The sequence below is a fragment of the Rhyacophila brunnea genome, unplaced genomic scaffold, assembly GCF_057557595.1.
Source record: "Rhyacophila brunnea isolate RB1 unplaced genomic scaffold, BYU_Rbru_1.0 scaffold_3, whole genome shotgun sequence".
In the NCBI taxonomy this organism is placed as follows: domain Eukaryota; kingdom Metazoa; phylum Arthropoda; class Insecta; order Trichoptera; family Rhyacophilidae; genus Rhyacophila; species Rhyacophila brunnea.
In genome coordinates this window covers 34,824,587-34,845,474 of record NW_028232965.1, presented here as the reverse complement: position 1 = coordinate 34,845,474, position 20,888 = coordinate 34,824,587, and the positions used below count along the sequence as shown (strand labels likewise).

General features: G+C 33.6%; 2 protein-coding genes across 2 annotated transcripts in view; one reads left to right on the top strand and one right to left on the bottom strand.

Moving 5' to 3' along the window:
* LOC147068262 (uncharacterized) overlaps positions 1–12,522 on the bottom strand; it is a 31,075-nt gene extending 18,553 nt beyond the window's left edge. Inside the window, exon 1 of the mRNA XM_085952680.1 lies at positions 11,294–12,522. Within this exon, the coding sequence (XP_085808806.1) occupies positions 11,294–12,197 (904 nt within the window). The 5' untranslated portion in view covers positions 12,198–12,522. The remainder of the gene's footprint in view (positions 1–11,293) is intronic.
* A 7,628-nt stretch (positions 12,523–20,150) lies between these two features.
* Positions 20,151–20,540, top strand: LOC147068261 (uncharacterized). The gene has a single exon (XM_085952646.1). It carries the CDS (start codon positions 20,151–20,153, stop codon positions 20,538–20,540), a length of 390 nt encoding a protein of 129 aa, XP_085808772.1.
* The last annotated feature ends 348 nt before the right edge of the window (positions 20,541–20,888 follow it).

Below are 20,888 nucleotides of genomic sequence, written 5' to 3'. Positions count from 1 at the left end.
TTTTTTTCAACAGTAATCGTAAATTATATAATTATTAGTACGCTAATAAGCCTAATATTATTTTTTAGTAGATTCATGTAGAGAAATTGTAGTAGGCAGATTTGTGACTGGATATTTCTTAGTGCATCATTTTTCTAAATAACGTTTCGTAGAAGATTTCCACGCATTATCACGCTGGGTTAGTATCCTCGTGGGATAAACAGAAAAGTCTGCATACTGATCTGAAATTTCAATTGTATTTAGTTTAAATTATAAATGTACGGACTGCTTACAAACAGTGAGATAGTATTATAACCGTTGAGTGAAAACCTTGAAGTGAACACCATTCCAGCAACTAAGAAATTCATGGGAAGTAGAAATTTTATTTGTGGCAGTGGCTTGTATTCTTTTTATGCATTTCATTGTACTGCTTCAATCTTTTATGTTATTATTTTTTCCACCTGTTATCCTTATGTGCTTATCGCAGGATCTACTGGTTATTAATAACTAATCTTTAACGCAATAATTGACTTGGTCGCTTTCTGTTTTCTTTTATACCAACACAATTTTTTTGCACTAAATCTTACTAAATCAACTTCCCAAGAGTTATCTTATCTTTATCTAAACTTATCTATGCATTTCTCTTTGTAAAATATTACTTATATTATCAAAGAATTGTAATTTGATACTTTACATCTTTAAACTTTTATGTTGTATAGTCATTATTATTATGATGTTGCTTGTGCAATACTAGATTTTTTTATTATTTTAAATATCACATTGTCTACTTAATGTAATGTATTCACCTAAGCATTACCATTGAACGGTAAGCTATTTTATCAAAGCAGTTTACTAAATTGTAAACATTTCCCTTTGTTTTTGAAGCTATTTCAACTCGATTAAATGAGAATGTCATAAATTATGGCGAGCTTAAAGATAAATTAATTAATGTTCTCGATATCACGTAACGGTATTAAACTAAAGACTGAATTAAAAATTGTATTTTTTTTTTTGCTGGTAGTTTTTTAATTTGGAAATGGACATACTGATAGATGTTATTTTAAATTGCTTATGTATCTTTTTTTTCTTTCATTTATTTGATAACTAATTACTACGCTTTAATTTTATCTTTGCTTGTTCTTCATAAAGCTTTTTATTATTGACGAATCATTTATCATCTTTTGCAAATGTTTTCTATTTGAAAACTTAAAACCATTTTTTTTTGCTATGCTGGCAGACTAACAACATGTATAAATTGTATTGGTATTGTTTAGCATAAGTTTTTGAATTTTTGTATATTTTTTTATTATTTTTTCTGAGACTTTTTGAGACTTCGTGATCAATTTTACTTTCTGGTATTTGCTATCATTATCATCAACATCAAGATTTTTTTTTCTCAACGTGAAAATGACAATTTTACCTTTGAAGAAACATTCAGTGAAAGTGAAAACAAGGAACGTAATTTCCTTTAGTGAAAAAATAAGGAACGAAATTTCCTTAAGTGAAAAGAATCCAAAGTGAACAAACCGTCTAAATGTTTTTCTCAAACGATGCTCAAAGATTTTCGAAGAAAGACGAGCCCTTGGAACAAACCAGTCTGCAATATGAGGAACTACTCTCCACTACTGATCTTGGGTCAGTGTATCACACGATGGTCTACTACTTAGCTACTCTGGCAGAGGCAACTGAACTTCAATGGTCGAGATACTGACGAGCCGTGGACAAATTCAACCACGATAAGTCACACCATGAACAGCTGACTGCCAATGGAAACCCTGGGAGGAGTTCAATCTTTTTTTCTTTGAGTGGAAAAGGGGTGTTGTCACGTTGTGGATACGTACCTATACGTAATTTGAGAGTAGGTAAATTCTCACCGATAGAAGAAGAAGCAAGATCGATTCTCTTTCACACAAACCCCCACCCCGCGGCCGTTGCTGATACCTACTTGTACTTTGGCGGACAGGAGGGTTGCACCTTTATCGATCTCGTTCACTTTTACCCTGACTTCTCAACTGGATGGATCTTTCAACTTAACTTACTTTTTGTGAACGGCCGGTACGGGACGCCGGCCACACATAAAAATCAGTTTTCTTTCACTTTTATTGAACTTTTATTAACATTAATTTCTAAAATTCAGTGTCTACAATTTGAAGGGATGCAGAGCAGATGAGTACCCTATTATTTTTATTTATAATGTTTCTTGTAGAATAGCATGTCTTCGCATAAAAAAGATCACCGAGTCTCCTTAATTTCAATTGTAATACTTGTCAAAATAAATTTAATGTTTTTTTTTCCTATAATAAACGACTATTGTTATCTCTAAATCTAGTGTTTTCTTTATTTGCATGGTGTTTAATTATGTACACACTTAGACAGCACTTGGCGCCCTTTTTATCAATTCAATTTTATCACACACTTATAAGTCTTTTTTATACATAGTTTCTCAGTCTATTTAAATTCCTTTTTTTACATATTTTATAGATGCTAGTTCTCTGATAATCACATACATTTGTCAGCGCGATCTCATGGCCCTGAATAATTCAATTATCCGATTTTACTATTCACGCTTAAATCTAATCATGCTCTACCTTTAACTTGCAATTTCTACAATTTATATTTTTATTCACACATTCACTCTCCTATTTTATTCACATATTTTATAATCCATTTTTATCGCAAATTACAGTATACTATTCAGTCTCGATTTAGTACGCCTACAACTTACTTTTTTATAATATGCATGATGTATGTGCCCACTGCACACTTATCTAATTGGGTTAGTGATTAGTTGGTGACGGATGATAAATAAAAGCTTGTATAATAGTTGGTAGTCACCATAATATTGTTTAACTGTACATACACCTAATTGTTATGAATTCCACTAATGTTTAATTAATTGTATACTAGTAGGTTCATAGGAATACACATTCCAATTCATGTACCTACTTATGTATAATAAGTATGTAGGTCCATCAGTTCTCGAAATATAATATTTTACGAACCGGAGAGCTCGACAATTTTCCGAACATATTAGTGGGTTCAATCTTTTCGTTATAATATGAACCTTGAACGGACGAAATGCAATTACTGTCTTTAACACACATTGAAGATAACGACCGAGAAAGTTTGTCAGCACCGCAACCCAAAATTGTATTATTCTCTGCTTCTTCTTTTATTTTCCGCCTACAAGCAGTGGAAAATCCGACTGTTTTGTAATTATTATAGATAATTAAGTTAGTACAGTAAATCCTCGACTTACGCGAATTGGGTGAATTCATACTTACGCAATTTTTTAAAATATATTTTTTCAATAATCTTCTAATATGTATATAAAAATCAATATTTGTTTGTTTGTTTGTTCGTATTTTATGCGCTGCTATACCGTTCATCCGATTGAGATAAAACTTTGTCAACTTATTGCTTGCACTTGCGCGAAGAGTATAGGCTATTTATCTTATATATAAAAATGAATGCCTGTCTGTCTGTCTGTCTGTCCCGTATGTATTCCTATACCATTCATCCGACTGCGATGAAATTTTGGTAAGTGGTTGTATGCACACCCGCGAAGGTTTCTGAATTAGAAAAATCATCATCTTCTTCTTCATTCTATTTTCTTTTATTCGTATGGTTCCTATACCATTCATCTGATTGGGACGAAACTTTCGTCAGCTATTGTACGCACACCCGCAAAGGTTTCTAAATTAGAAAAACCATCTTCTTCTTCTTCTTCATTATATCTTCTTTTATTCGTATGGTTCCTATACCATTCATCCGATTGCGATGAAACTTTCGTCAGTGGTTGTGCCAACACCCGCGAAGGTTTCTGAATTAGTACAACCATCTTCTTCATCGTCTTCTATTCTATCTTCTTCTATTTGTATGCGTTCTTATACCATTCATCCGATTGCGATGAAATTTTGACCAGTTGTTGTGCGCTCGCCCGCGAAGGTTTCTGAATTAGTACAGCCATCTTCTTCTTCTTCTATGCGTATGCGTTCCTATACCATTCATCCGATTGCAATGAAATTTTGATCAAGTGTTGTGCTCACGCCTGCAAAGGTTTCTGCTACAACTATTTTCTTCTTCTTTTTCTTCTATTCTATCTTCTTCTATTCTATTCTTCTTCTTCTGTTCGTATGCGTTCCTATACCATTAATCCGATTGCAATGAAACTTTTGTGAGTTGTCGTGCGCATAACCACGAAGATTTCTGAATTAGAAAATCATCTTCTTCTTCCATTCGTATGCGTTCCTATACCATTCATCCGATTGCGATGTAACTTTTGTCAGTTGCTGTGTGCACACCTTCGAAGGTTTCTAAATTATTATTATATAAAATACAAAGTTTGTTGTTTGTTTGTTCCATCCAATTTTGATTTTTTTTTACTACATATTAATAACATTTATTAACGTTTTCATATTTTGGATTCGATTTTAATTTAGTGTTCTTTTGTTTGACCTTTACTCCTATTAGAATTATTTTCATACTGCCATTTTGTATTACACAGATATTTTAATATTAAAAAAATAATTACCTTTTATTATTTTTTAAATATCTAAGATAAATATAACCACGAAGCGACCCTGTGCGAAGCCGGTACTTCAGCTAGTAAATAATAAAAACATTAGCTAGGATACTGGAATTTCAGTCTCGTCTTTTTTTGAGTATTCACGTGAGCGGATGGCGTAACTAAATAATATCTAATATCTAGTGTAGGTTTAGCATGTACCTATACATATAATACATAAATACCTAATACTCGAAGGAATAAAAATAGCAGCAGGTAATATTAATAAAATATTAGGTACCTATGTATGTTCTTAATTGGTATCGAGATTTCTATATTTTACTACGTTCTTGCTTACTGATTAGGTAGTACCGAATCATTTATTCATTAATACTTAACTAAATAAAGACAAACTATGAATAAATAATATTATTGATCGCCTGGCTGACTCCAAATGAAGCAATAATCTCATAATTCACTTAATCGTGCGATAACTCTGAATAAATTGTATTTATTGTATGTACCCAGTTTTAGTACGTTTTACCTACACGGGACGAATTCGTCAATTATTTTAAAATTGCATTTAATATTTCTACGGTAGAACCTTGATTATCGGGATTTAAAACATTTAAATTGTTTTTTAAGTTCGGTTCGTGAATTAGGACATAATTCAATTTATTTAGTTTACATAATATGTTTTGCTCAATTTAATATAAAAACTTGTCTAATATGGCAATTTAATTTTTTTTTTGCCTATTGCGCTGACTCCACATGACTACCTTAATCTTCAATAGATATCCATGCCACAAGTTTAAACATTACTGTTGCATTTGTCCGTCTAAGACTAAAGTATAACAAATAAATCGAACACTTATTTTTGTCTATATTTATAATATCCACATACTTATGTCAATATTTTCAGAATATTATCGAGCGCTCCGGTTCGTGAACAATTTCCATTTCGAGCGCTGCCACAACTATAACTAAACTTGAAATCCGGCCGTTTGGAAGACCAATAACTCGCAATACACAATCAACTTATAATTATTTCATTATTATACGCATCGCTCTCGCACTCGTGCTGTTTGGCTCGGGCGCAAAAAACTACAGGAGCGAGCGCTGAGTGCCCCGAGAAAAAAACAACGAACCTCAATCAAAGGCGGCCGCAACTAGAAAACCCGGGCGACTATACAGTGATATTCCTCAGCCAAATTTTGTGAAAATCTTTTTCAAATTAATCACGACGAAACCCGTGTGACATAGATCATCAGCTGTTGATTCGTATTGCATCACTCGCAGGAACGAGAGAAAGAGACTATGTGAGTCCCCAATTTAATCTGAGGCGTAGTTCCGTTTACCGTCACGCATAATTTTGTCGATTGACTTAGAATAATTGCATAACATAGTCCAATTTAATAATAATTACTGTATCACACATCGTGGCTACGCGATGCGCGGATTGTGCAAATGATGCGTGCCGAACGAAATATAATTTGTCATAAAAATCCAACATGCGTCCATTTAATGTTATGTTTATTGTTAATAATTAAAAAAATGTGTACGCATTCCCGTGCAGAGAGAATAGTATATTCATTGACATGTTTTCTTTTTTAAGTACATACGTAAAGTTTTTTAGTCATCTTTACACGATTTAAGAATATTTTCGTCCGACGCCATGACAAAACAAATCGACGTGCGGATACCTCGACTGTCGGTCTGCGATTGGCGACTAGTGAGAAATTTCATCGCACCTACTGCTGAAAATTATTTGCGGCTCTTAAATCTTTCATAGCATTATTAGTGATTCCGTGCAATGTAGGCTTAAGTACCTGACTGAATAAAATAAAAACTATTAAAGGTACGTCAGTAAACGTACATATTATGCACAATTTTACATGTAATCGCTTGTTTAGTAAATCCATCACTATTATTATCTAGATATTATCACAAGTAGTAAGTACTAAACTCCCCCTTCTCAAAATTTATTATAATTCATGGAAAGACAAATCTTAATTATTATCTTATTTGCCTTTTCTTCTCGATTAAAATAGAATAATGTGACAATTTCTGACAAGCCTACCCTATAATAATCCTGGTAGAGTTATGTAGATACTACAGTGGTGCGTTTAGGGACTTATAGACCTAAGGCACTGACTGAATTAGTGCCCCTACGATAAAAGATAAAATAAAAATTCCAACTGTAAACGGAGGACCTAATAAAAATATTAAACTATTATCGAAGATGTCGCATTATAATATAAGTGGTTTATTTTTTGTGTAGAAGTACCTACGTATCTATTTGAGTGGTTATATTATAGGCCTTTTTTTATGATAGTTCCAGGGATTTCGTTATTTGTGACTAGTTTGATCTATTTCGAGGCCCCTTTTAAATAATGACGAATCGATAGCGTCATGTACGTCAAAGAAAATCCCCGCTGAGATACAGTGTAAATATTGTAAATAAAGGGTAATTTCACTACACGGTGATTTTTGGAATGAGATTTCCGAATACAACATTGTATGGTATTTTAGCTGAAACACTATTAGATTTGTTTTTATTTTATTTTTATCAACATGTCTCGAAAAAATCTATTATTGTCCAGGTTGTCTTGTTGGACTGTTTTCTTTCTATTTCACTAATAAACGGAAACTTTGATCCATGGCATAGGTATACATCCTGTAGCGGCCCCCCAAGTCAAGATCTTTGGCGGCCCCCCAACGTTAAAATTTACAGGTAAAAGACAGTGTGACGCTCTACAGTAGCGTTTTCCAAATGGTGTTTGAGGTCAAATTAACGGTAAATTTGTATGTTTTGCGATTTTATGTATTTTTAATACATTCAATTGAATTATGGACTATTTCCTATTAGAACAAATTTGTGATGTGTGTTTTTCTTACTTATATGGTCGACCCGCCACACCGCCCCTTCCTCCTTAAGCCCAAGCCCACAGGATAGAATCCTATCAGCCCATCCCTTGTGGGGGTCATGCTTTGGTCATATAATTGGAATAGCATATCGAATAAAAAAGGCATTTTTGTAGAACTCGGACGAGAGCTTCATAGGCTGCCTACATAACCACAAGTTTATCGTGACGGGAATGGGACAACTGGGCGCCGCACTGTCGAATGAAATATATAGACGTCCGTTACGATTTTGTACAGAAAGTAGACAAGGAATCAGTTTCTATCTACAACTTCGTAGTTTCAATTAATTTTGATCTTAACATAATGTTTGTTATATTATCAGATTGAGAATTATCATGCTTGAGGCTTTATATAAAAAATAAAAGAACTCTCTTCTCACTGGAACTTAAACATATCTACAATTAAATCATTATTCACGTGTGCATTTTTAAATTCTCACCAAGTATTAAATAATAATATACTTATTAATTTTAATATAAATAATAATATTAAATATATATTTAAAAGTACCTATAATTAAGAACTTCTATTTATTTTCGAATATCATTTGATTACGTGGCGCACAGTTGTCCCGGCCCAAATCGTCCTAGACACAATTATTATATTGTGACGATGCAAATAAGATGCAATTGATAATGTTAAAAGGATAAAATCAAAAAAAATAATCGATTTCTTTTTCAAGATCCTACGCGGTCAACCCGTCAATCGCGGACAGTTTACTAACCGTTGTAGTATATTATAAAAGTATCATTAGTAGTAGGTACTTTCAAATCGAAGGTTTAGTTATAGTTTATAGTAATATACTGAAACTTAATTATACTTATTAAGATTATGCCCATAGAGGTATTAAAATTATGCCTCATACCACAAAGCCAAGACCATTATCTTCCAACAACCAAATTCTCGAAATTTTATCGACGAACCTACTTCCTCAAATATTAATTATTTAGCAATCGCTAGGTAGTATTATTTATGTAAAGGTGAAATTACAAATTACATATTGTACTTCCTTAAAATAACAAATCTAGTTGATGATAAATAATTTGTCAGTTGTGCCTCCAACGCATTAGGAAGTTTCTAAGGTCGCTTCAAGGCCTCGAATTCAAAGAATAATTTACTTCTACTTTTTACCTGAGATATTCCTACGTAGGTACCTACCTGTATAACAGCTCTGAATACACTTCAGTGTATGCCATTGAACATACATAATTGTATAGAATATGTAAGTAGTATGCTACAATTATTATTAAAGGTCGATTCTACAATATAATGGTATTAATAATAATATTAAGCATGTGCAGTAACGTCTCGTGGGAGTAGGCAGGTCATACGTTGAGTAGAAGCGGCAAATTATAAAGGGCGGCAAATGACGCGACGTATACGATCATTACAACTTTTGAAAGCATTGACGTTTTTCCATGAAGCGAATGATGCGGTCACATATATAGAAAGTACCGACATCTTAGTTTTTTTTAATCACAGGGTGCCCTCCAAACCTGTCAGCGCTTCAAGCATCAGAGTGCTAAAAACCACCGCTGTTTGAGAGTAGGATTCGTATTAATGCTCTAATCCTTAGTAGATTTTAATAATATGTAGGTTCTAGATATTTTTAAGTACATTTGTCTATTTAAAGAGTTTAAGATAATAGAATAGATATATTATAATATGCAGTATATATACACCGAATAGCTTTGCCAGCGGCGTGTTTCTTTTGCGCAAATGGTGCAATCGATTCGTCGGAAGATTTAAAAGGGACATCGAAACAGTTCACACCAGTCACACAATTATTAAATTATACTACCAAAGTCTTAAAAAGGTGCGTTATACAGAATACGCACAAAATAATATGTACCCAAAACATAATAAAATCCCTATAACTGACGTCAATCTTACACCATGGCCACTCAAATAGATACACAAAAAATAAACCACTAATATTATTATATTGTGTCACTAGGACATGTATCACATTGCTATTTTTAGTAGGTACATTGGTATAATTTATATATGGTTTTATTTTATTTTATCATGGAGGGCCTCAAAATATATCAATTCCTCGAACCTCCAAGTCTCTAAACCCGCCACTGAGTTTTGCATACAATTTGAGACTAAAAATAAAAGGAGACGACATTTTTTTAACTCTACGTATGGGTGTCATCTCACCTAGAAACTAGAGTCGTCTATGAACATTTTATATGCGTGCGTGTGACAAGTTAGCAAAACCTATCATAGTTGGTAGGTATATATACGTCTTGATTAGACTTGACCATGCTCATGCCAGATTAAATAAATTACCATTACATACATATGTATTTTCAATTTATTGCAATCGAACATAACAACCAACTTAAAAGCAACTATACCAGTGGAAGCGAGCCTTTTTTATGGTTATATAACCAGAAAACTGTTTAACAATAATTAATGTAATAATAGTGACGTGCCAATGGAAATAAATAGGAGGTTTATAATTATGAACAGCATTTTGTTCAAGCTGTTTTCTTCAATAACATAAAAAATCGTACGGAACGAAGTCAAGCTTTTAAAAACATTCTTTCCCGAAAAAAAATTCGCCCAAATTTTCTGTCTGAAAAAATATCATCCAAGAAATCAAGAACTTTTTTTAGCTTCTCATTGAACGGTTTCCGATACCAAATAAAAATGTCTGCCTAGCACCAAGAGTTTTTTTAAGGTTTTTTTAGGTATGTACTAATAGTTTTTTCACAAAAAAAAATATCCATGTCCATTTCCAACAGATCTTTCCTTTTTCATTTTTCTAGGTGCCTTCCACAGCTGAGGTTACGTTTCGTAAGTGCCCTTTAAAATTACGTGCTGTCTTGCGTTGATCTTGTACAATTATTATTCTTTCGTGTATGCCGTATGCCAAACGCAGCACGCGTGCCATAGAGAGGTGACTAGATGGAGGAACATTAAATTTTAAGAATACTGCTATGTATTTCTAACTAAGTATTATTTCTTAGTTCTACTTAAATAGTAAATTTATTCTTGTTTGGAAGGTATCTACCTCTACCACAAAACAGATTAATAAATAGAATTCTGATAGGCTATACCCCGATAGACTACATTTTGTGTTTGGTATTGGCTTGTGTGTATCTGATAATTATCTTAGGAATCGAGGGCGTCCGTTGTTTGTTCTCCCAAGGTGCAGAACTAACCTGCCATTAGTAATGCCAATTGGGAGGACAATAATTATGTTTATATTTATATTACGTGAACGTTGTTTTATAATTTTTTAAGATAGGATCTATCAACCTGGTTCAACTTTATTTTTCTTATTTTATTAATGTATTATTTACTCACATTACCCTGTATTTTTATTTGAAAAATTGTTAACACTTACTTTATGTCATGTCGTGAACGGTTTAAATTTCTAATTTGTCATTTTCATTAAGCAGGGTTTTAAATGTGTGAGTATCCCACGAAAATTAAACACACATTTTAGATGTGCAATAGTGTGTTTTAACCTTCAAATACACCAATATTGAATGAACGTCAGTGCATAAAGTGAGAGCAGTAGTTGTCAGAACGAAGGACAAGCTTAGAATGACGTATTCTTGACACGTCGTGTTTAAGGTTAGGTATCCCATATTCTTCCACACTCGAGATTGGTTGCCTGTTACTTCACACCCGTACGGTTTTTCAATTCCCATTATTTCTGAGTTCCCTAGTAGGTACCTATACGAATATTTTGCATTTTCTCCTCATTTGACGTTGCCTGAAAAGACTTCTAACCCGCATTTTAGATAGTGATATCAGTATTTACTTAAGAAAATGTTATGTGGTTATGTATATTCTTACAATATCAGCTATTGCATATAGGTATTTATATAATTTAATGATAATATACTTTCATTGTTTACTTACCATTATAATTATCAAATGCCGTTGGCTTGTAGATATCGTTAAATGTATTCTGAGCATAAGTTGTTATCAGCGAGGTTTTTCCAACGGCGCCATCTCCAACAAATACACATTTTATTTTATTTTTTTCTTTTCCATCAAACCTTTGACACTCAGTTTTTTTCTCTTTGTCTTTTCTTACTTTCTTTTCCTTTTTTATTTTCCTATTGTCCTTAATGCGAAACATACTCTGCTTCGATTGTCCGCTATCAGCGTTGATATTGGACTTTATGTTAATTTTTTTATCACAGTACAACACATTCGATTCATTGTCTATCACAGATTTATCGCTTTCTTCTTCGTTGGCGAAGTCATAAGTATTATCGTGCCTGGACTGGTCGAGCTGGAATTGGCTTGGACTATGGACACCAAAAACAAAAGGACCGTCGTCTTTGTTGACTTTGTAGGAGCGTTGCTGGTGGTGTTGTTCGGTTACTATACAACGGTCTGGTGGTGCCGTTGAATAATTAGTTGCATGAGGTATATTGTATGCCACAGGTTTGGTCGTATGGAGGAATCTATTGTTCGCGATGTCGTCGTATTCGAAGGTATGAATCGGGGGCTGTCGATAATGCGGTGAGATTTCGCGTGTGCCAATTTCCGGCAGGTGCGCTCGTTCGTTGTAATAATTGTTGAATTCATTATTGGGAACGTTGTTGTAAGGGTAAGGCAAGAAGCCGTACTCCGGAGACGGGTCCTGTCGACGAATCGGCGCACGTCCGCTCGCACCTGCCTGACCTGCCTCCAGGTGGTTGTTCACATTCTTCACTGCCCTACTATTGTTGTTTTGTTTTTGAATCGTAGCCTCTTGCGTCCACCTGATCGATGACAAAAGAGGCTCTCGATGATACTGATCGTAATTAAGCATTTTAAAACATATAATCTCACTGGAACATTTACAGTTAACACGAAAATAATACTTCTATAATAAGGAGAGAACTAGTTTTGGGTCGGTAGATTGAAACGAATTAAATAATAATAATACAAAAACTCGCGTCACTGCCTGACTAAACCATTGTAATGAGTGGTCCAAATCATGGGGGCGAAACCGTGATTCACTTTTGAGTCATCTTAAAAAAAATGCATTATCTACGGTGGGCTTCGCCAATTTAAAAAGGTAACTATCCTTGAATGAAAACTTCACTATAACTCACAGGTAAACGTGCACACCTCTCAACATATGCGATTAGACTGGGTGAAAATACAAAACGGAATATGAATGTGAGCCGAGTTGTGAATAGCTAGCGCGGCAGTTGTTGAGCGAGCGGCTGCGGGAGAAACGACCTGTTGATTCTCTATCTACCTGGTCAGGTAAGCACGATGCATCGATCAGGGTCGCACTGAGATGATTAAAAACATCTCACGGACGTTTTTTTTAATCATCCATGCCAAATAAAATGTCGATGTATAAAAAATACGTAAGTACGTACAAAAAATACTTCCTGAGTACTATTATGTATGAGTACCTCACCATCGGGAAGAGATGTCAAATTAGAATAAGGTACTTACATGTATCTACAATTTAATAAGGTGTTTTATGTTAAAATTGTTCTCTGATTTTCATCATTCTTAAAAATAATATGGCATCATCCGAAATTGCAATTATAAAAACTGACAACAAAAACATTGTTTTACAATTTTATTTTACTCCCAAACTTTTTGTCGAATATGTTGATAATCAAACGACATACGATTGTATATGTAGGTATAACTAATTCGTGTTATGTGACATTTTCAATTAAAATTTCTCCCATTTTCAATAATGACCAAACAGAACTCAACTATAATAGACTAATTTAACTAATAGCGGAACGCATGAGTCGAATATGTGAAAAAATTAAAAAAAAAAATTAAAAAATGCTTGTACTTACCTATCACGCGTCAGATTTCTGGTGTGACGGACGCATAATAAGCCTCCAGTATGATCATGATATATTTAAATCTTACCATGTAAAATGATTTACTAAATGGCATACTTTTTTTTCCCGTGACACATACCTACTTCACGTAACATGTGTTCACATGACGTGATAATTGTATGTTTCTGGCTTAGTGTATTTTCACTGGCTTATCGAAAATATAAGAGTATCTTCCAAGCAATATGAAAACTTTTAAAATACTAAAACATGAAGGGTTGTGCTTTGTTTTATCATGTTAAATTTATACATCATTTTTCTTTTCCAAAACAGACACAATTATTACTTTCCAACTAAGTTCCAGCACCTACGCCAAATTTTCAACTCTATAGTAGTTAGAGAATGTAGATGTACTTATAATTGTTATAAATGAACTGAATCAACCGTTTAATCAATAAAATGCATTTTTTTTTTAATTTTATAAGACAAAATAAAGAGTAATATGTATTTTTTATTTTATTGTAATTATGCTTGGAATACACACGTTTTATTCAAGAGAGCGAAAATAAACAAACTGAAAAGTTAACATCTTAGTAAACCTACATAATAATTTTACAATGGCAACATTTTACACCAGTAGTCCTTTAAAAATGCAAACTAGCAACAAAAATTTTATTTTATTAACGATTTAATTAAACGCTCACTGTGGCCGAACGTTTAATGCGCCGGCTTATAATGTAGTGGGTCCCAGGTTCGAATCCTGGTTATGGCAAATATCTACATATCCTATTGTTTTTCAATATGTGTTTGGAGGCGTATGGACCTAATAGGTTAAGTAAGTGGCTAACATTCATTTCTCGTAAAAAAAAAAGGCCCATATTTTGATCTACATAGAACCGGAAATGGTAAAATAGTTTGCATAATTATTTCTACGATGTCCAGTTGGCTTTTAAAAAGTGGCACGAATGATTTACGGAGCCGTTATGTGAAATATTTTTTTTATTCACTTAACATAAATATAAATTTGTTTTTCCACTTCCTACAACCTACGCAACAGGTAAATAAAAAATAATACTATTTTCAAAAATCAACCTGATTTTATGTTGAATCGATTTGAAACCTCTTTTCAAACCGATTCATTCGAATTCTTTAATTTCAAATATTCTTTCATAAGTTTGGAAAACTCTGCATTTAAGCATTAGTGACAACACCGACTTTTTGAAGGTTTTTTTTAGAATTTCCAATACATTATTATTTTCATTCATAAAAACGTATTTAAGAAATAAACGATTAATTTATTACATTGTAATAAAAATTCGACTCTGGATATTATAAAGTTGCTTTGCTCCACCAACTGCTAGTCTCGCAAGGCGGCATGGCATGTAGAAGGTTGAGCGATCAACCATGCAATGCCAGCAGCAGCTGATGATTTTACTTACCTACCTAACTAATTTGGTTCGCATTTTTTTCATATTTTTTTGTTATCATTTCAGACGACAATATAAAATTGCCAAACCGAGAAAAACCTAGTGATTCATTAATAGACTAATGTCTATCATACTATTCATACTGTCATTCAGGGTACACAAAAATAAATCTGTTATGTGCTGTCATCCATCCAGTGCTAGGCGTAAGAGAAGGGTTTTTAAACTTTTTCGATTGTCGCTGCCCTTAGTGTACCTACCTGTAAAGATTCTTTCGCAGCGCCCTAAAAAAATTAGCTTCGCGTTTATTTGTTTCCTTTCCAATTATTGTTTTTCTGTTCAACCAGTTTTCCCATGAAAATAAATTTTTCATCACGATGCGAGATCTGTTTTTCAGTTTTTCTTAATAATTTTCCCCGTCCAACCGGTGTTTACTTAATTTTGCCTGAAGAAAACAGCTTCATCGATTTTTTTCATTCATTTTCAGAAACGTCTGTTAGCGCTCGTCCAGGATATGCGCGTTCGGCGGAGCGTTGACCGGCGCGCGCAACTCAAACGTATAACCAAAAAAAGACACTGTCTACGAACATTTTCACACACGGTTCTACGTTTGAGTCGCGCGCGCCGCTCAACGCACCGCCGAACGCGCCTACCAGGGGGCCTTATGCTCCTGGGATTCGCTCATGGCGCGCGTTTGAATACCACTGAATAAAGGCGTCTGGAAGACTCATCTTACTTTACCATATTGTATAATATTGGTAGGTACCTCGTTAGTCATTACATACCTATAGTATTTAAGTTAGAAATCGTGTTCTTGCACCTTCCCTACCTTATAACTTAACACAATAGGTATTCATCAGGTAGGTCAAATAAGATCCTGCAACAAATTAGATACATAGAGAACGCGATATTAAATTTAAAGATACGTTTCTTAAAATGTTCGTCTTCGCCAAAAGAGGTCATTACCCCTCTGAGTGAGGCAAAGACTAGGATCGACTTGCACCAATACCAGCGCTCGGAATGGAGCGGAACGCCCCGGAGCGCCGTTCCGGTTCGTGAATTCGTTGACAATTCCGTTCCGTCTCGTGGATTCTTCGAATCTACCGTTCCTTCTCGTGGAATCCTGATAGCGAGATGTCTCGTAAAATTTCTCGAGCCTCATCAGAATATTTAATATAGCGTTCCGGTTCAGATTGTGTTTAAATTGAGGAATATGAATTGGTATATAAATATATTTTTAAAAAAAAAAAAATTTATTAAACAATGATTTTACTTGTTGACTACCCCTGATTTTTAATAATTCGTACATGTCGATAATAACAGGCAAATTTCTTAGAAATGCATCTAGGTATATTTTTTCCTAACAATGGAGACTAGACAACCCATGCCTGATAATAAAAAATACAGTTTTTATTGAAGAAAGCACCCTTACATGACTGTATTGCTCTCTTCCGTTTTCTTTAAGACAGTATGAGATAATAGTATATTATTCTATTCTTCAGTGCTATTCAACAAGTTTTTTTTACTTGCAGACAAAATCACAAAATACATCATTTATTTAGGGTAGGTACCTACTACTAATATCGATAATAACGTTAAATTATTACGCACCTTTTTTTTGATTTTCAATTAAAACACATGAAATATCTACATAGGTATTGTGAAAAATGATTCATTTGTTAATTAATGTTTTATGAATAAATAAATTACCTTTGTGTAGGTATCTACCAAGGCTTGGATTTTAGACACTTTGGTATGAACCACAGGGCTTAGCTGACTTGGGTAGGAGTGTAAATCGCGGGTTCCCAAACAGTTATGATTTTGAGTACATTAAATTTGTAATCAATACGGGAGTGGAAGTCACAATATTTTATGGAATGAAACGGGAGAGAAATGGATGGAAGAAACAAAACAATAACTGTCCGATTGACGATTGCATAAAATATAGGATATAGGATAGCTAACTTTATGTACTAGGTAGGCTTGACGCATTCATAGTTTTCACAATACATTATAAGACAATCGAGGCCGTTCATTAGTCGACCTGTTGATATTAGATGGTATGCAACCAACAAGGTGTCTTCCCATCGGTATGGAGCGATATACATCCAAGGAGGTTTAATAACGCTATTGTGCAAGTAAATTAAAATGTCTGTGGTCTCTGTACAATTTTTGCGTGTATGGGCATCTTCATCAGGGGGAACGAACAAATTTAAACGTTCATAGTATTACCCATATCATGCTGAGCTAGGTACCTACTCTTATTTTTTATTTCGGTTTTAGTTCGGCAGAAATACTTCGCAGTGAAAAAATACTCGTAGGTAGGTGCCTACTTAAACTCTTTACCTATCCTTCATGTTATACAGAAAATAAAGCTAATGGAAAAAATATATTGTTGAGGATATTAAAATAACCATAGTAATACGGTCCTTTGAAATAAATCATTAAATCAATATAGGTAGGTAACTACTTAGTTCATATTTTTTGTTTCACAAAACTTCTACGTAGCAAAGCTGTTTACTACTCAATAATAATACAATGAATCCTACCTATTGTGCATTGAAAAAAATATTGTCGGTGAAGATTTATTGCTTGAAGAGATTTTTTTGTTTCAAAAAAAGGTTTTATAAACAATAACTAATAGCACATGTAATTTTTGATTTGAGGGCTTTGAAAGAATAAATTTTCTTACAAAATATTAGTTTAAACAGCAATCCTCGACTAACAAGAGGTCGTGGTCGTGGTCGTTTACATCGTCGTAGTATTTATTTATAAAACCATAATAATTATAAAAAAGTACATACCCACCTAAATCAAGTAGGTACTATATTAATTATCGTGTCTTGATTGTGAGTTTTTGTTGATGTTTTGAATTATTGTTTGTCTTGTGATTGGAGAAACTTGTTGCATACTATGCAAACCACAAACATAGTGGTACTATGATAGTACTAAGGATTTTTATATAGGTACCTACTGTACAATAATAGCAGAGTACAAATGAGTAAAAATAACAAAACTGTGTAGGTATTGCCAAGTGGTAACGACGAAATCTTAGAACAATGTATTTTGAGTTGTTTCCCTATAGAAGTTGGGTATCGAATGGGACTTTACACTCCGGTGATTTGGGTAAGTGTCTAAACTCTATCTTATACCTAGTAGCATAAAAAGCGAATAAATATTATGTATTAGTTATTAATTTCATATACCTATTATCGCAAAGGTATTTTTTGTTATATATTCATAGAACAGATTCATTATTACAGAGGTATTTGAGTCATCATAGGGAGATTTAAAATACTGTAGAAAAATTGACGCGGCATTTTGTTTAGGAACATCACTGTGTGACGTGTTTTTTCTCACCCTCATATGCACCTATATATTATATAAAACATAACATATAGATTGCATTGAGCAAATAATACATTGCGAAAACTCATGCGATAGATGTTGTCGAAATAAAAGAGGTAGCATACATTTTAATAAAATCATAGAGGAATCCAATGGGAATTTACTTACATAATAATTAATAGTTTCAACAACATCAGAAACCTATTAGAATAAATTATCCCACATGCCCACATGGTGTAAATATTTGAATATCTGGGGTTGTTTAAAATTATGCATATTTAATAATGAATGCTACATTCGTAAAACTTGTGTATTCATTAAGTACTTAATTTTATTAAATTAATTCATTATGAACCATGCTTCTACTTTTTCGTACATGATGGATTTTGATGTGATTAAAAAAATTGTTTAATCAAAATATTTCCAATTTAGGTACTAGCTTTAAATAAAGTAGCATGTAACTTGGTTTAACCAATGTACTTATCTTCTGTTTGAGACTTTCACGGTTGTTTGTCATCGTAATTGATTTTTGGGTTTTCACCGTGTGTAATTCTTCATTCTTTGCTCGACGTTTCGGGCTTGTTGCAGAGGCCATTATCAAGAGATATTATATGATATCAAGGAAAGAAGGAAGAAGTACACGTGGTGAAAACCCAAAAATCAATAACGATAAGGTATCTTCACTCATGTTTCCATTTACACTGATTTACATGTTTTTATTCAAACTACTGACGAAACAAATGGACAATTGTATTGGTTTGTCCATTATTTCATATATTTTTATGTTTCCTACTCCAATTAGATTCATATACTTACATTTAGGTATACATATTTGTATAATTATTATTATTATGAATGATGTATTTTTTAGAAAACGATTTCGTAAACTTATATTATGATATATTTTTTATGTTACAAACAACTGATTCGGGCGAAGGTGATGAGGAAAATGTTTTATAAAGTACATTATGTAAAACTAAGATATTTTTTTTATATTACAGATATTATATCTAATATTGCACATTTTTGAAAAATTATTGAGCGTTCCTGTTCGTGAAATTTTCCATTTCGAGCACTGACCAATACCAAACAATTTACGAAGGTTTCACTTGCACTGTAATATTATGTTATGTGTTACAAAACGTCGATATTTATAGCAACTATAAGCGACAAACAATAAAATAATATTTTCTTATTAATTAGAATGCAGTGATACCTACTTAATGTTTATAGCGAGAGAATACTGAAATGCAATTTAATAAAGTGAACTGATAATTATTTAAATATTTCGCCTGGGTATGGTTAACATTGACCTGGACTCGAAATGGACAGGAGCGCCGTTCCGATTCATAAAATCCACAATAATATTGCTCCGTTTCGTGAAAAAAATATTTGACAAGATATGTCATGTAAAAAAAATCCAACACATTTATTTCTATAAAATACATATAAAATTAAATAAGATTGTTAATACTTTCGTAAAATTATCAAGCGCTCCGGTTCGTAAATTTTTTCATTTCAGAAGCTAAATTCGATTTAAATAAAAAGTTTTAATAAATGGCTTAATAAAGCATTAACAATACCTGCACTGGCAATAGGTTCTTGCATATTATGTAGGTACCTATATTATTAAATGGGTACTTGCCTAGTAAAATTAGTGTAGAGAGCAAAATTATTAAATTTCTTTAAATTATAATGTATCTAGCTAAAATAATACGAACATGTTAGGTACATACGCAATAAATACATACACATAAAACAATACCGTACTTTGAATAGTGTAATTAAAATAATATTGAATATTATTATGTGCTTGGTATTACGGTTGGCAGCACTGCACTACCCTGCACTGACGGGTTTATTAATATTTTATTTTTAAGTTTTCCCTAGATGGATGATAAGATCCTTTTGCACTGCGCATGCGCGAGTCCTCTTAGTTTTCACTAGAGATGGCACTGATGGATGCCAGATTGTTTTGCACTGCGCGTGCGCGAGTCCATGTATGATTGCAGCGGCTAATATGCGTTAGCCTATTTAACATGAACCATTACAATATACATCTTCACTATCACAATATACAATATACAATTACACTATCATCATGGGGACTTTAATGCACGAATCGGATCCCAACACCAGGATGATGTAGCGGTTGGGCACTTCGGACATGGCACCAGGGATGGCCGAGGAGACATGTTAGTGGAGTTTGCGGAAAACCACAATCTCTACACCATGAACTCATTCTTCAAAAAGAAGCCTTTTCGAAAATGGACATGGCGAAGCCCAGCAAAACGAACCAGCGGAATCGACTACATCCTCGCCGACAAGAAGGATATTTTTCTAGACTGCACAGTCATTAATATATTTAATACTGGCAGCGACCACCGAATGGTAAGATGTAAAGTACGATTTAACATCAAACGTGAGAGATCCAAACTGATGCAGAAGCCCAGAGTCCGCAGAGGCTTGAGAAGCAGAGTCGAATTTCAACAAGAGCTGGAGAACAGGCTAGCGGCTTTCCAGGCTGAAAATGACCCCATCTCCCTACAAAGCACCGAGGCAAAAAAAAAGATCATTATATAATCTTCGGAAGAGACAGTTGCTGCTGTGGTTGAACGAGTAAGCAAACTTTCAAAGGAAATGTTGGATCTTATGAAGCTGCGTAGGAGTACGAAAAGCGAGCAACAAGTTTCAAAAATGATCTCGAGTACTCCACGCTGTGCAAAATTCTACGTAAAAACATACGAGAAGATCTTCGTAAGTTCAATATGAACCTTGTAGAATCAATTGTTGCGTCAGGAAGGAGCTTACATTAGAACAAGCAGCATCTGTCAATAGGGAGACGGCAGATCACGACACTAAAAGCGCAAGATGGAAGTATCGTGCGTAACTGGGATCATCTACTGGACACTGTTGTAGAGTTTTACAGCG